At 37.6% G+C, this 16,001-nt stretch overlaps 1 protein-coding gene across 14 annotated transcripts in view; it reads left to right on the top strand.

The window, feature by feature from the left end:
- Positions 1 to 16,001, top strand: part of SVIL (supervillin) — a 105,220-nt gene that overhangs the window by 80,975 nt on the left and 8,244 nt on the right. For all 14 annotated transcript variants that reach the window (XM_041488671.1, XM_041488633.1, XM_041488653.1 and 11 more), the window contains 12 exons: positions 4,829 to 4,979; positions 7,634 to 7,717; positions 7,800 to 7,886; positions 8,903 to 9,080; positions 9,297 to 9,469; positions 10,723 to 10,878; positions 11,614 to 11,750; positions 12,271 to 12,418; positions 12,539 to 12,684; positions 13,492 to 13,667; positions 13,768 to 13,912; positions 14,391 to 14,667. In XM_041488671.1, the coding sequence (XP_041344605.1) occupies positions 4,829 to 4,979; positions 7,634 to 7,717; positions 7,800 to 7,886; positions 8,903 to 9,080; positions 9,297 to 9,469; positions 10,723 to 10,878; positions 11,614 to 11,750; positions 12,271 to 12,418; positions 12,539 to 12,684; positions 13,492 to 13,667; positions 13,768 to 13,912; positions 14,391 to 14,667 (1,858 nt within the window). The remainder of the gene's footprint in view (positions 1 to 4,828; positions 4,980 to 7,633; positions 7,718 to 7,799; positions 7,887 to 8,902; positions 9,081 to 9,296; positions 9,470 to 10,722; positions 10,879 to 11,613; positions 11,751 to 12,270; positions 12,419 to 12,538; positions 12,685 to 13,491; positions 13,668 to 13,767; positions 13,913 to 14,390; positions 14,668 to 16,001) is intronic.

The raw sequence follows: 16,001 nt of genomic DNA, 5'->3' as shown, positions 1-16,001 counted from the left end.
CTATAAGCTCTGGATTTAATATAGCTTATTTACTTCAGATCACCTGTTAATCTGGTTGTGACAGAGTTCACCAGCTTTATGTATCTAGAGGATAACAATACAGTGCAACTTAATAATAACCCTCCAGTAATGACAGGAGGCCCTTTAATGAGCTGTTCATTCCATCTGTCTAAAAGGAAAAGAGCAAAAATAGTCTTCATCTTTCCATTGACTCTGGTGAAATACATCCTTCTCTCTTACCAAGCTGCTTCCTTCCAGCACAGTGTAAAGGTACATGCAGACTTGTTTGGGGTTTTGTTTTTGGGTGTTTTTTCTGGCACAGTTAATCACTTTGTTATTTGCACCAAACATGAGTTGAGTGTGTTCTGTTTTCCTCAAAGCAGTTCTGAACAGAAAGGCATACATTTGCAGGGACTTTCCCCTCCGTGTTCTCTTATATGAAGGCCCATATAAAGTTGCAGTGCAAAACAACACAGAGACTTTTTACCATACTTGTACAACTGTTGGATTCTCCTTATGCTTTTTTATCTTAGGAGCTTAAACTAGAGAAGCTACTTGTATTAAAAAAACAAATAGATACTTTTTGAATCATTCTTTTATGTAATTTATAGCATTCATTTTAAATAGAACCCTCTTTTGAAAACCAGATCTTTTTTGTGTTCATTCTTGGTTCAGATTCCCCCAGGTAGGGGCAGTCTTCATCTTTTACATAGAAAACCATTAATTATCTTATTTCTTCTTATTTATTAAAAAAAAAAAACAAACCAAAAACCAAAAAACAATCCAAAACAAAACAACAGAACCAAACAGCACACCAGCATGCTAACAAACCACTGTTTCTCAGTTCTTGCAACCTAAAGGGGACACTGCTTGGACTGCAAAACTGTAGGAGCATTGCCTAGATGTGGCCCCTTCCTTAGCATCAACAGGGGAGTGCCTGCCATACCCTCAAGAAATGTGTTACTGTGCTAGAAATGACCAGTATCATCATCCAACCTTACCAAGCTGTGGGAGAAACTAATCCCTGTTTCTAACTGTTCTTGCATTGAGTCTGTAAATCCTTCCCAGACTAAAAACAGGACCTTTTAGAAAAACACACAGTCTTAATTCTAAACTGTCAGCCTACAGACAATTATTGGCAATATTAAGTAATTTTTCATATGTTATTGTTCTTGCTGTGTTAAATGTAACTCTTAACTCTTTCTTCAGTGAAAATACATATTTAGCTCATAGAATCTGAGGTCAATTTCTTTTTTTAAATAGTTCAGCCCTTTCCTAAAACCTTTCAAAATTGTCAGCATCCTGGGTAGAAGCATAGAGGCTGGAAATGGATGAGTTATTCCAGTACAGATTATCTGTTCTGAACAACTTACCATGCGAGTTTTTGTCTCTCTTCTTTTTCTGTCTTCCTAATTGGCTGGGTTGTTTTTGGTTTTTTTTCCCTTTTCAAATCACATTTCTCTTAAAAGCCTCATTTACCAGACTTTTCTGATATTCTTTTTTTTTTTAACCATCTATGTGATTATCTCTTCTTTATCTTCATAATTCTTCTCTCTGTTGGTGTCATCATATGGGTCTTCTCAGGGGATGATACTACATCCTTTGTTTTTCACGTTCTTGAAAACGTTTTGATCAAGTTTGGGATGAATCACATCACTGAATGGCTCTTTCCTGTTTGGTCAGTTAACCAGTTTACAGCCTGTAAGCTGCTCTGATATTTTTATATTGCTCAAAAAAACCTTCCCCAGAATGTCATCTGTGATTAACTCAAATGTATTAAAGAAATCAGAGGTAACAGTGTTAATATATTTAATCACACTTGAGCTCATCAAACTTACCCTTTTGATTAAACCTGTTTTCCATAATGCCATGTGGAATGGCATTAATTACATGCTGGTGATTTGATTCTTCATTGATTGTCTTTGCAGCAGCCTTTCCATGGGTGTCTGGAAGAACCCACAGCTTGTGTGACCTGTTCCTGCCTGCTTTAGTTTTACTTCTAAATATTGTCCACATCTGAGCTTTTATCCTATTTATTTTCCCATTTTCAATGGCTTTTTTTGGAAATTTGTTGTTGTGTTTTGGGGCATCGCCTTTTCCAGTTTTTTGTCTAAGGTATCAATGAACATATCCATGTATTATACACAATACATTAGAATATTTCATTGAAAGTAACCACTTTTTTAATGAAAAAAATTGCATTGGAGCTGTTTTATTCCTAAGTTTTTATATGTTATTTTATTTATTCTCGATATACTAATTTTTGATTTGACTTTTTTGCAGTTGCAAATTTGAGGTTCTTCTTTCATATCGTAATTGGGGTTTTTAAACTTAGAAATTAAATTTGGGTGTAGAAACTTCTTGAGTTTTAGCTTTCTTAGCATATTTTCTCCCAGTTAGATTGTGCTCTGACCAGTTAATTCCTCCACAAATTCTCCATGTGGCAATTCTGAAAGCTTTCTAAACTGTTCCCAACTAGCAGGTGGGTTTTTTCTGAAATCTCTTGTGACAGTTGCATTACCTCATATTAGCTTTCTAGCTATATAAAATTATTATTTCTTTAATCATGGCATATACTTCTGGTTTTCAGCAGAACTAAGGGAAATTAAGTTGATGGGGAATTTCTTGGTGCCTATTTAGTTTATAATATTTTAGTTCATTTGTTGATTAATAGATTAAGGTAGGAGTCTTCATGCATTAAGAAGAGATCTAGTGTGGAATTTCTCCAAATTGTGTAACATATGTACGCAGTCTGATTTTTTTTTTTTTGTTAGGAACTCCAAAGTTGTTTTGCCCAATGGAACAGCTTGAATACTTCCATAAAAAAAAAAAAAAAAAGTCTGTTTTTGTCTGACAGCTGTTTTGTTTTATCCTTTGACACAGCTCCAGAATTACTGACAATCTTTCTGGCAATTCATGTGTGTAGTGATTAACACACTTACTTTCTAGGTCTGCATCTTCAGAATTTGCAGTAGCTCTGTAGATGCTGAAACTCCAGGTATTTGCTGGAGACAAAATCCAAAATTAAGACTCCTGTAAGGTTGAAAACCCAAACCCAAATCCACATTATTTTACTTCTTTCTGCCTCTCCCTCCCTTCCCTCATATCGTAATGGAAGTCAGCATCCTTACTAAGTTAAAAATATTTGTTTTGTGTATTAAATTTTACTTCTGGCTTCATTAGGTATTTATTAATTTCCTGCCCAGGTGCCCCTTAATATATTGTTGGGGTATTTTCTACCAACTTTTCATCCCAGAGGTGGCTGTGCTGACACTGGAATGGGTAGAGACTGGAAGAAATGAAAGAGGCTTCTTCAGTGTTTTTCTTTAAAGCATTCAGAGGCTTTGACAGATGAGGAAATTATATTGAATAGACTTGTATGTTGTTATTTCTATTGAACATTTTGGAGTTCTAGAGAAAAATCCAAGTATTTAATCTTGATTATCATGGCTTGCAGTCCTATTGTCTGGCTGTCCAACTCTCTTTCCTGATAAATGGAGAGGAAGTGTTGCTGCAGAAGGCTGCAGAAAAATATGGCACTAGAGGGAAGTAGTGGAGGGCTCTCATGGTCCTAGTCCTTGTACAAACCTTTTCTTGGCTTTTCTTCATTCTTCTGACTGATATTTACTGATCCTGGTAAATGCTGAAAGCTACATAGTCTCTATATTAGAGTGTCCCCTGCAGTCACAATAGTTTTTATATGACGTGACTCATTTATTTAGTCTGATTGATTTTTAAGAAAATAAAAAATAACAGTGTCTTCTTTGTATCTTGAAAGGAGAAGAATGTTAATGTTCACAAGCTGGTGCATACTTTTGCATCGTCCTTCTGTGGTTCTGTGACCTAGAGTGGTATTAAAGCTTGAGGTTTTAATTTGTTTTTTTCAATTCTAGCAGCTAGGTTGTGAAGAAAAATGATGAATAGCCTCAACTTGGAAGTAATTCTAGAGTTGACAGTCCCATGCACTAAAAATACTCCTATGTTTGACTTCTATGCAGTGTAATCCCTGAAATGTTGATAATTTTTAAAGATAAGTATATTCAAGTAACAGTCCTTTGGCCTGACCTAGCTGCAGCAGAGTATGTAAATGCAGTTTCTTTCCTAAAGTACCATCATCAATCCATCTGTGTGAGAAGGGCACTGAGATAGTGCCCCTTCTGCTTCTAATCACTCCAGCTGTTGGCTGCCAACCTCCAAAGCAAGAAAGCAAAGCTAAGGGTGACCTAGGAAAAAAAAGGAGGGAGTGGTAGAGATGATCTTTCCTTCCTCAGATCCAGGAAAAATATTTAGTAGAGCAGGCTGACTTAAGAACTAAAACGAGCAGCCTCTGGAGACACTGCTAATTCTGCCTGGGGAGCTAAGTTACTGTAAGAGATTGATTAGGAATGACCCACTGAAGTTACACCACTTCTCTGTTTTTCCCTGTTCCACCTGCAGATTTGCACACTTGGAAACATCTGCTCATAGTCAGTAGTGATGTCACTTGTGTAGCAAGTCATGGTTCAAAAGAACAAGGCCTGTGAAATGATTTCATACACAGAGTGAATAGTTTGCTTTGCATAGAGGAGTGCCATCTGCCCTGGCTGGTAGTCTCAAGAAAAGGTCAAAGAGCACAGACCAAAACCTTGTGCTCACAGTGTAATGGGGCAGGAAGACAATGAAGCACTGCAGGGTCACTAAGCTGTGTGTGACTTCACTGCAGTAGCTTGTTCCCTGCTCCTTTCCCTCTGCATCTGGCAGCTGAAATGTTCAGCCAGTCTTTAGCTATGTGTCTAGCAGGTTTTTTAAACACCTCTTTCTTTCTTTCTTCTTTCTTTCACCCAAAAAGCAAAGAATGGCAGATAACCAGGAGAGTCAGATGACCATTGAGGAGAGGAAACACCTGATTACAGCTCGAGAAGAAGCCTGGAAGTCCAAGGGTAAAGGAGCAGCCAATGACTCCACACAGTTCACTGTAGCTGGCCGAATGGTAAAAAAAGGTCAGTGACTAAATGATCCCAATATAAATAAGACACCTCTTATCTGTCTAGTCAAAATAAAGTCAAACTAAAGCTGTGCAGAAACAGCATCTGTATTTAGCAAGAGGAAGACTGTTTATCTTCCACTGAATAATTGTGTCATGAGGCTGTTCACTTTAGTTTCTTGTGGAGTATTGATCCATTTTATTCTGCACTGCCATCCACTTATCACTGGGCTCTGGCTGGCTGGTGGAAATATCACTTGAACAGGGATATATGTTTTGGTTTTCCTTCTAATGCAACCCACAGGACATAGTTGGATTATTCTTTCTTACTTATTCTTCCTTTGAAAACCCAGCTGCACTGCCTAGAGAATAGTTGTGAAATCGAGTTGTTTCTGTTGCTGGCATTTCCCCCACTCCTAGGATCATTTGGAATATTTAGGAAACAAGTATTGTTTTTATGGATGCTGTCTTGGAGAACAGCTTGAAGTGTTATGTTTGGCTGAAGATTCCCTGGTTCTGCATAAAACCACAGAGTAGAAATGACAAGGGAGCAATGTTGACTTTTTTGGGATCTCTTGAATTCAGTCTCTGTTTCCAGATCTAATCATTCTTCTAAAGTGGACAGAAGTCTCTGAAGGCTGTACATGGTAGGAATGCAGCTGTTCACACAGCATGCCTGGGAAGATGATAGCTTTGGGAAGAAGACACCTAAACTGATCTTTTTGCTTTACGACTACTAGGTTTTGGGTTGTTACAAGGACTTGGTTATTAAACACAACAACAGTGAACCTTGAATTAAATTACAACCATGAAAAAAAACCATTGTAGGGCAAGGGCAATACTGCAACAGGAGTAACTGCTTGCAATCCAAGACACAATCTGTTGGCAGAAAACCAGATAAACAGTATTAGGAATTACCTCTGTTAGTAACATATTTTAGCCGCTGCTTACATTTTACAGAGTTTTGCTGCTAGAAATGACAGTTGGTCACTATTTAAAGAGTAACCCTTTTTGGAGGGTCACTAAAAAAAATGTTCAGTTGTCCGCAGACCTGCTCTTTCAGATTATTTTTTTGCAAATATATTGGTCTTTGGAAAGGGAAAGAAGGTGGTAGCATTTGCTCTTCTTAATAAGAAAAAAAAAATGATCTTGAAAGGATCACTTTAGGTGCTATGATGATTCTTTTGAACAAGCAAGGTAATGGAATGACAGTGAAATCAATAAAAGTAGCCCAAGTGGGATTTTAGTTAGATGTGTGCTGATTCATATCCTGAAAGAATAAATTATCATTATGAGTTTTTAATTTAAGAGATTATGAGAAAGCAATGCAAAATAACATCTTTATCATATGCATGTGCACAGATGCTGTATTTTAATTGCTTCTTATGGCTGAAAATTATCCAGTCCTAATTGGAAGGTGATCCTTTCCTAAGCAGTTCTCAGTGTGGTCTTGTGGATTATGTACTAGTAGAGCTGCTTAAGAGCTGTGTCCTCTTGAGTGTGTCTTGAGGAAGGCTTTACCCATTGACTTAAAACCTGCTGGAATTTTGAGTCTCTTAGGTAACATGGGAAAAATTGCTTGTGGAAAAACTACTTAGTTATATTCCAAATTTAACTTGGAGTTTAATGATTATGGCAATTCTATTGCTATGACTTGCAGTAAAGATAGTGGAAACATGTTTAGTATATGTTCTCCCAGCGCAATATTGGTTTAATCTGATCAAAATAACTAAAGACTTAAACTTACATGGCTCAGTAATTAGAAAACTGTGGCTAAGTGGAAAATAGATAATAGAGAACAGTGTAAATGTCTGTTTCCCCATTTACTGAAAGTCTAGGCAACTAAAGTTAATAGGTGCAATTTTTTGCCTCAGTATGCTTTTTTACCTAATAAAATCCACGACTCCTGTTGAGTCCAGTTCTCTTAGTAGAGCAGTGTAGATTCGCATAAAAATTAAAACTAAAAAATCCATCCTTATTTTACACACTGGGTCCAGAATGAATTGCTTTATGACAGTTACTGAAAAGGATGAAGGAGAGTACAACAAAAGGAGAGGGTAGTGCTTGATATGGTTGAGATTCCATCTTCCGTTTCTACTTCAATTTCCACGTGTTCTTAGAAACCCAACAGGGCCCAAAAATTACTGTGAAAACCAGGGACAGCATTCACAACTCAGATGCATCTTGTTACGTCTATTAGTAGAGATGTGCTTAAATTTAAAAAAGGGAGTAAGAGGGTGATAGAGGTGCCTAGCAAGATCACGGTGACTTCCCTGATAAACTTACCCTTTTTTCAGAACACTTACATGGTTTTAAAATGTAGCTTGTGGTACAGCTGGAGCCCAAAATGTAGACCGAATGAACTGCTGCTACCTTGAAAAGGAGAAAAATTACTATATTACAGAGACAGCCTGTATCTTGTGTTAGCTTGCAAAGAGACACTTAGAAATGAAGCTTTGTTCTTGGGAATGGGTTGGTTTCTGAGGCTACTGTTGATTAAAGGAGCAGGCAGGGCCCTCTGCCATCTCTAATACAATGGCTGGGGAAGTGTGCTGGCCTGTAGGAAGTAGCCAGGCTCATCTGCTTTCCCCAAATAGCTTCTCTGTCGTCACTGTTGGAAACACAGGCTGACTCATGGCTGCATTTCCTATGTTCTGTGTCCCTGTGCAGGCCTGGCTTCTCCAAGTGCACTAACACCAGTAGCATCCCCTTTCCGGCAGAAGTCTACCACTCCAGTTACAAAGCCCTTGGAAGGTAAGGAATAAAAATGGCTGAAATATGTTCAGGCTTATTTACTTCCTGTCAATTAACAGGTTTTGCTTTCTGGTTTGCTTAGAAATTGAAGCCAGGCCTGATATGCAGTTGGAATCAGATATGAAGCTTGACAAGTTGGAGTCATTCTTGGGAAGGCTGAATAACAAAGGTCAGTAGAGTTATGAAGGGTGGCAGTGTATGCACCCTCTGACTTTAGTAAATTGATAAAAGTGCCCCTTAGTTAAAATATCTGGTAGCAGAAACTGAATATTTCTTTGCTCAGACTTCAGTTACTGATAATTTTATTACAAGTGTACAGTAGAATAAATCACAGATACCTAAATAACTTTCTTAATTCTATAGAAACAATGTACACATCCTTCTGTAGGGCAGAATTTCCTAAGAGCACACAGCCAGTCTGAACCATATTGCCATATACAGTGAAACATCTTTAAATGTAGTTGAGTCCTATTAAAATCAAAATAGGATACTAAGCTGCTCCCAAGCACAATTCATTCACTTTCCTGCTTTTTCGAAAATTGACTCTCTGTAGCAGCTTATCAGCTTCCCTGTACAGTTTGTTGGCTATTTATGAAGGTCTCTGGAGTTGTCTGCTGTTCCCATCTTATACGTCTGTCCTCATTTGTGAGGCAGAAATCTTTATTACATCCTTATGTAATTTGTAGTGTAACAGATACCATAAACAAATTATTCACATTTCAGTACAGGAAGCACTATCATAGGATAATGACTGTGCCACACTCACTAGTCTGAAGTAGTGACTTTTCCCCTTGTGATTCTAGATCTTTTCAAAGGCAGGAATTACACAGTTGGAGGCAAGATGGAATATACAAAACCCTAAAATACTTGCATTGTCATACTATAGCAACTCATTTATAGTGTCCAAGTTTTCATTTAGCCTTATTTCCCTACCATTTTGTATAATGATTATTGCATATGAGTTGCAGTTACACTGTTTCAATATTCTTTATCAACACACTCTTCTACCATCAATTAAAAAAAAAAAAAACTAACACAGAAAAACCCCAATAAAAACCAAAATACTACCACCACACTGAAAAAAAAAAATTACCCAGGCAACTACCAAACAACCCATGTTTGCCTTTTCTAGAGTTAGAAACTCTAGTATGGCTATTTACTGGGTGAGGTGTTTTTTTCCTGCAGTTGCTGGGATGCAAGAGACAGTGCTGACAGTTACAGGAAGATCTGTGAAAGAGGTGATGAAGCTGGATGATGATGAAACATTTTCCAAATTTTATCGCCATGTGGATTTCCCTTCCTCCTCAGTGCCTTTGGACCTTGATGAGGACTTTGATGCCATCTTTGATCCTTATGCACCAAAGTAAGAATTTTTTCCCCATTGTTTTAAATGCAGACACGAGGGCAGTGTTCAAAATGTTCAGCTCTAAGTCATCCTGTAGGTATCTTAGTACTGGGCACGTTCATTTCTTCTGAAATCATGCTCCTGCCTGATTTGAGGAGCTGATCCTGATTTTGTCATTGGATGATCCTGACTAGAAAAATTACCTGATGATTATAAACTCTACTTGTTTTTCAGGTTGACATCTTCTGTAGCAGAGCACAAACGTGCAGTTAGGCCCACGCGCAGAGTCCAGTCCTCAAGGAACCCCCTGAAAATGCTTGCAGCAAGACAAGATATTCTTCATGAATACACTGAACAAAGACTGAATGTTGCCTTCATGGAGTCAAAGCGAATGAAAGTAGAAAAAAGTAAGCCTGCAGGATGATTTGTACAGGACACCATCTTGCCTTTGTAATTAAAATAGAAAAAAAAAAAGGCAAAAAACGGAGCTGAAGGAATGAAATGTATTTATCTGAGTGGCAATAAATTGATTGACGTATAAGGTGAAATGTAGACTGTGTGGGAGACCTGGAGAGAAAGGCATGTGTGATTTCCTCAGGGAAGGCTACCTATAGCCACCTCCTGTATGCAGAATTTAATTATTTATTTTTAGCACAGTCACCTTATGCAGAGAGAGAGAGAGCCATGATGCCTGCAGGGTGTGCAGGGTGAGGATGGGAGATCAAGGAAAGCAGATCCAACTTTGTCATGCTGCAGTGAGAGCTGGCAAGAGTAGATGAATTTTTGTTCAGATACACTGGCATCAATTTTGAGTCCTAATTTTCTCTCAGAAAGTGGAATTAGCCTTCTTGACTTCTTCTGATTAATTTCCATAAAGGATCAGTGCTTTGTGGCAGGGCTTACAAGGTGCTTTACTTGGGAATTTGCTTTTTCCTGACAACCAGACAGACAGCAAAGACATCATTATAAAATTTATTCAAAGATTCATCCAGCCACTCTTACATTTTGGGGTACAAGTTTACCTTACTACACTTGAGTAAAGAAAGATCATCTTTAGCTATTAATTGTATTGATGAAAAGGCTAACTATATATGTAATACTTTGTTGCCATCCCAATGAGAAGGATTTCCCCGAGTTATAAATTTATAAAGTGTTTTGTCTTGTCTTTGGTTGAGCGATAAACAAAAGTAGCCAAGCATCTGGGCTGTAAGTTTACAGTAAAACATGGCTAAGACTTTGAAATGTAAATGCGTGTTGAATCAAACTGTCTCAGCCAAATTTTAAGGGAATTACAGTTAATTAGCCTTGTCTCTGTGCTGTCTCTTATTATTAAGTACTTCTAAGGCATTGAAGATCTGCACAGTACTTCACAAAGCATTGGGTAGAATGGTTCCTAGCAAAGTTGGTATTCATGCCAAACAGCGTAATTCTGACACTGACAGTGTACTCTTGGATATCTAGAAATTCAGATAATCCTAAACCAACAAATATTTTGGGGTAGTGGTTAATCGGAGTTCAACCTGCCTTTACTGTTGCTATGGAGAAAAACTGAAAATAATGGGCAGAATTTATTTTCTCAATGCAACAATATTTTTTTAATTATAATTTTGTTATTTTTATGTCTGTCTGTCTTTTCCTCCAATTTCTTTTTATGTACAAGTGTCTACAAATTCAAATTTCTCAGAAGTAGCACTTGCTGGCCTGGCAAGCAAAGAGAATTTCAGCAATATTAGCCTGAGGAGTGTTAATCTAACAGAGCAAAACTCTAACAACAGTGCTGTGCCATACAAGAAGCTAATGCTCCTGCAAATTAAAGGTATGCTGGAACTGCTTTTACTTTCCATAAATAATAGGCTGAATGCAACATGTGGGAGTTGCTACCACATTTAGATGCTTAGCTTGTTCTAAATCTTCAGGATTCCAAAACCTGAAAAAATAAATGGTAATTGTGTAAAAAAAGTTAAACCTCACAAATAGTTTTACATTGATTCACGGTGTTTTCCCAAAGAGAAAACAGAATATTTCACAAATTCTGGCTATCCCCTGTGGAAGTTTTTTAACTGTCCCATTCTTCCAGTGCTCAATATAATTTGGAAATGATGTGACAGTGTTCTTGCTCCGCTTCCCCTTACAGTGCATAGTAACATTTCTGATTCTGCAAATAGCTAGGTTTTGGAAAGCAAAATTCTTAAAACTTTTTACTGCCTACAGAAATTGTGCTATGACTTCACTTAAGCAAATGTAAAAGGTTCTAGAATTTTGCTGCTGTCTGCCATTTACTTAATTCATTTCTTTCCAGAAGGACACTGAGTTGTTAAAGCAAGAACAGGAAATAATAGAAATATTAGTTGATAGGAGACAACATTTATTTTGTTTCCTGTGAGTAAACTCTTTTTCCACAGTAGTAGTCTTTTAATTATTCTTAAACAGTCTGTTTCCACATATTTTGCTACGTGTACTGGAATTGTTTGTGTTTCATTCAAAACAAATTAGATTGTGGCATTTGATAGTAGTAGTTGAAAGAATATAATTAGCTTTGTTTTCTCTTTAGGAAGAAGACATGTTCAAACAAGATTAGTTGAACCAAGAGCCTCATCACTGAACAGCGGAGACTGTTTCCTGTTGTTAACTCCACATTTATGTTTCTTGTGGGTAGGAGAGTTTGCAAATGTCATAGAAAAAGCAAAGGTCAGTACTGTTGTGAGGTTTTATTTATTATTTATTTTTAGAACCTGTGCAATATATGTCTGTGATAAAATTGAGCCTTAGTGCCAATTCTCTCAAAAAGTGGCATGTAACTGATAGTCCGTGACAGGGAGATACGCAGAATTCCTGAAAATATATTTTAGGTCATGCACTGAATGAAAGCTGGCATTTGTGAAGGAGTGTGTAGTTTGTGAAGCTGCAAGAGAAAAAAAGGATATCCTCAGGATACAGACTGAACTAAAAAAAAAAAATAGTCTGAATTGCAGGATGTCCTTTTCATTCCCATGTCCACTGAGATCAGTCTTGCTTTAAGGCAAATGAAAGAATAAATTCATTTCTGTAACATTTCCTCTATTGTCTGTTTATTTAGTGCAATAAATAATAACAATTTCTTCTGCTATTTACTGTATTATATCTCATTTGCCTTCTCACTGAGCAAGAATATTGCACAAGTATTCCAAAGACTTAAGCAATCCTGTTCAGATAACTGTTAATCTCTTAGGCTTCAGAACTTGCAACTTTAATTCAGACAAAGAGGGAACTTGGCTGTAGAGCTTCTTATATACAGACTATAGAAGAAGGAATAAATACCCATACCCACGCAGCCAAAGACTTCTGGAAACTCCTTGGTGGACAGACAAATTACCAGTGTAAGCATTGTTTAGTTACAGTATCTGATGCTCTACCACAATAAAATAGTAGAGTTGGTTCTCTTTAGTAAAGATAGTTGGAAGTTAATTTTTTGGTTTTTTTACAATCTTTCCCTTAAGCCGCTGGAAGTCCTGAAGAAGACGAAATGTACGAAGCCGCAATAATAGAAACAAATTGCATTTACCGCCTCGTAGAGGATAAACTCATTCCTGAGGATGACTACTGGGGAAAGGTGCCAAAATGTACCCTGCTACAACCAAAAGAGGTATCGTGCCACTAACTGCTCCTGTGGTAAGTGCAGGAACATGCAACTGGTGATGACTTGCAGTAACTGCAAATGCTCGTGGAGAGGATCGCTGAAAGCTGGGTCCTCTGTGTTTCTGAAAGACTTCTGCACATTTTGCTGTCTAGAGTGTGCTGCAAGGTCTCAAGAAATTAGTTCACATTATCTTCTAAGTAAAATATCATATTAGAAAGTCTTAATCTTTTTTGTCAACAGTGGCTTACCCCAAAGTCACGAAGTGCAGAACAAGTAGCACTTTGGAAAAACAAAACAAAATAAAATCTGCTTTTATTTCTATCCCTAGCTGACTTTTCCAATAACCATTTTACCCAAGCAGTCACCCATCCTTCAAAAATGAGGACATGAAGCATTTTTTTGAAAGTATTGAAGTCACTGCCTTTTTGCCTATATTGTGTGTTCTGTCAGCCCTCCCTGGCTGTAGGACAAGGCATAGATCTAAATGGCAGAGAAAGTTGCTGAAACTGGACAGCTATCAGTCATGCAACCAGGTTTTTAGCAGTAAGAGCTCTCTAATCTGCTAGTGACTTCAGCCACCTAATGATACACCTCACAGCATTCCCCCTGCTTGCTTCCAGTCATCCTCAAAAACTGGGCATTACAATGCAGACCACTGGCCTGTCCTTAGTCACATTGCAGTGCTACTTGCTACTGTCACTGCAGAAACTCGTATTTGGAGGAGTTTCTGTTCAGCACAAGGAAACTGGAGGATCAGGGTGTCACCTAACATAATGGCAGGTTGATTTTTCTGTTGTTTGGTTTTGATTTTAGGTGCTGGTGTTTGATTTTGGCAGTGAAGTATATGTATGGCATGGAAAAGAAGTTACTTTAGCACAAAGAAAAGTGGCATTCCAGCTGGCAAAACACTTGTGGAATGGCACCTTTGACTACTCCAATTGTGATATAAATCCTCTGGACCCTGGAGAATGCAATCCCCTCATACCCAGGTATTGTGACTCAAATTTAGTCTCATTGCAGATATATAGTTTTCTTGCCCTCTTTTCACAGTGTTTAATTTGATTCTATATCTTTTCTTCCCTTGCACAGAAAGGGACAAGGACGCCCAGACTGGGCTGTATTTGGCAGACTCACAGAACATAACGAGACAATACTGTTCAAAGAAAAATTTCTTGATTGGACAGAACTGAAGAAACTGAATGAGAAGAATTCTAGTGAATCCCTTCACCAGAAGGTGCATATAATAAGCATGCTAGGTATTTCAAACTAGATGACTTAGTTGGGATGGCAGCCAGGAAAACTTGTGCTCAAGGATCAAGAGCACATTTTTTATTTTGTGGGCTTTGACCTAGGGGTCAGAACATCACCTCCTACAGTGAACCCACTGAGTTGTTTTATATTATTATTATTATTATTTATAGATTATAGTATAATTATATCTTATGTGTTGTTTATATAATATATATATTATATGTAATATATATATAAATTCTAAATTATTGCTGTTATTATTAATAATATTATTATTACTATTAATATATGAGCCAGGCAGCTCAATTAATACTGCTGAGGTGGCTTTGACAGGGCTTCAAACGACAACAAGATACTAAAGTACTGAAATATGCAGGAGTCAAAATGTTTCACTGGAACTGTGGAGTGAGGAGAAAAAAATGCTGTGCTCAAAGAAATCTCTTCTCTGTGTTTTCTGACAGGAAGAATCCAGATCTGACTCTAAACCATATGATGTCATGCTAATGGTAGCTGTGCCTCAAACAACTGTGGGCACAGTCTTGGATGGAATGAATATTGGCCGGGGTTATGGACTGGTAGAAGGAGAAGATGGGAGGCAGTTTGAAATTATCACTGCCTCTGTGGATGTCTGGCATATCCTGGAATTCGATTATAGTAGACTGCCTAAGCAAAGCATAGGGCAATTCCATGAGGGAGACACATATGTGGTGAAGTGGAAGTACATGGTGAGCACTACAGGTTAGTGAACAATTCCATTTCATCCTGCTGAAACATGCAGAAGTGCAGCTAAAACTCCTGCTGTTAGTGGTGAGATCCAGACCTGGATTTCCATGGATGTGAGACAGTTTGAAAGGTTAGGGATACTAATTTAGCCTTTCTAGGTCATTAAAATGTAAAGTTTTGTATTTTGTTTAAAAGAAAGCAGTAAAAAATAAAGAAATGGTAGTTATTTTGGATACACCAGATATAATGCTGTCCATCTCTGCTTTTACCCACCACTGGTGGTGTACATGTTCACAGGATCGTTCATAAGCCAGAATTATGCCCACAGCTTACCACCAAAATAATTAGGCAGCTGGACTAATAGCAGTGATCTGAATGTCTTGCAAAAGAGGTAGGCTTAGCAACAAGAAAAACCTTTGCTGGTTATGGAGATCAATAACAATGACAGGAAAAGCCGTTGCCAGCTCATTGCCCTTGCTATCCCTTCTGCCATTGCTGGAAAGCCTTTGATCTGGATTTGAGGCTCAGCAGTGTTCTGACAAAGAGCCTGAGAGCAGCAGGTAAAGCCTGAGAACCAGTCAGCTCCATAAGTCCATTGGAACTCTCCCTTCTGGCACTAAACTAAGAATAGGTGGTTTTTGTGGTAAGTTAAAAACAAATAGTCTAAAACTGATTGTTCCAAATAGAATTTATTAAAGTCGGTTGAAAGCATCAGAACAGTTATACAGCTTCAGGCTTTTAGCCAAAAAAATGTAGGTAGGTCTTAGTCAGGATCGTTGAGATCAGATACTGGCAAATCCAAGAAAAATACAAGAGCTTGTAAGTCTTGGGAGAAGTGGGTAACACTAGTACTGAACTGTAAACAGACTTCTAATCCAAATGGATGAAAACATATTCCATCACTCCAAAACAGAATAAATTTTTATGTAGGAGGCAGTACTTTTATGGGCTGAATGTACAGATAAGAATGAAACCCATAAATTTTAAAGTAAGTAGTGTTTTGAGTATTCTCAACTTGAAAAAAACAGGATGCTTTTTCCTAAGTGTTTCACTTGGATGCTGCTCAGCACTGCTGGAATCAAGGCAGATGTGTTAATGTTTTTTTTTTTTTCAAATCTGTTTTAAAACTCTTGGGTTTTTTAAAATCTTTGATTTCATTCTAACTGTTTATTCTCTATTCACTGTAAAGACTGCAATATTCTGTAAGTGGTTGTGCTGTGAATTTCACTTGCTGTAAACATTATTTGCTTATCATAACAAGTAAATGCCGACTCTTAATGAAAAAAAAAAAAAGCAGCTCCTCTCCTCCTGCCAAAGAACAGTGTGTAATGTGGAAAATCAGCCACAAT

This window comes from Pyrgilauda ruficollis, unplaced genomic scaffold, assembly GCF_017590135.1.
Source record: "Pyrgilauda ruficollis isolate IOZ18807 unplaced genomic scaffold, ASM1759013v1 scaffold12, whole genome shotgun sequence".
Taxonomy (NCBI): domain Eukaryota; kingdom Metazoa; phylum Chordata; class Aves; order Passeriformes; family Passeridae; genus Pyrgilauda; species Pyrgilauda ruficollis.
The sequence above is the reverse complement of the archived record's forward strand: the minus strand, read 5'-3'. Positions and strand labels throughout refer to the sequence as shown.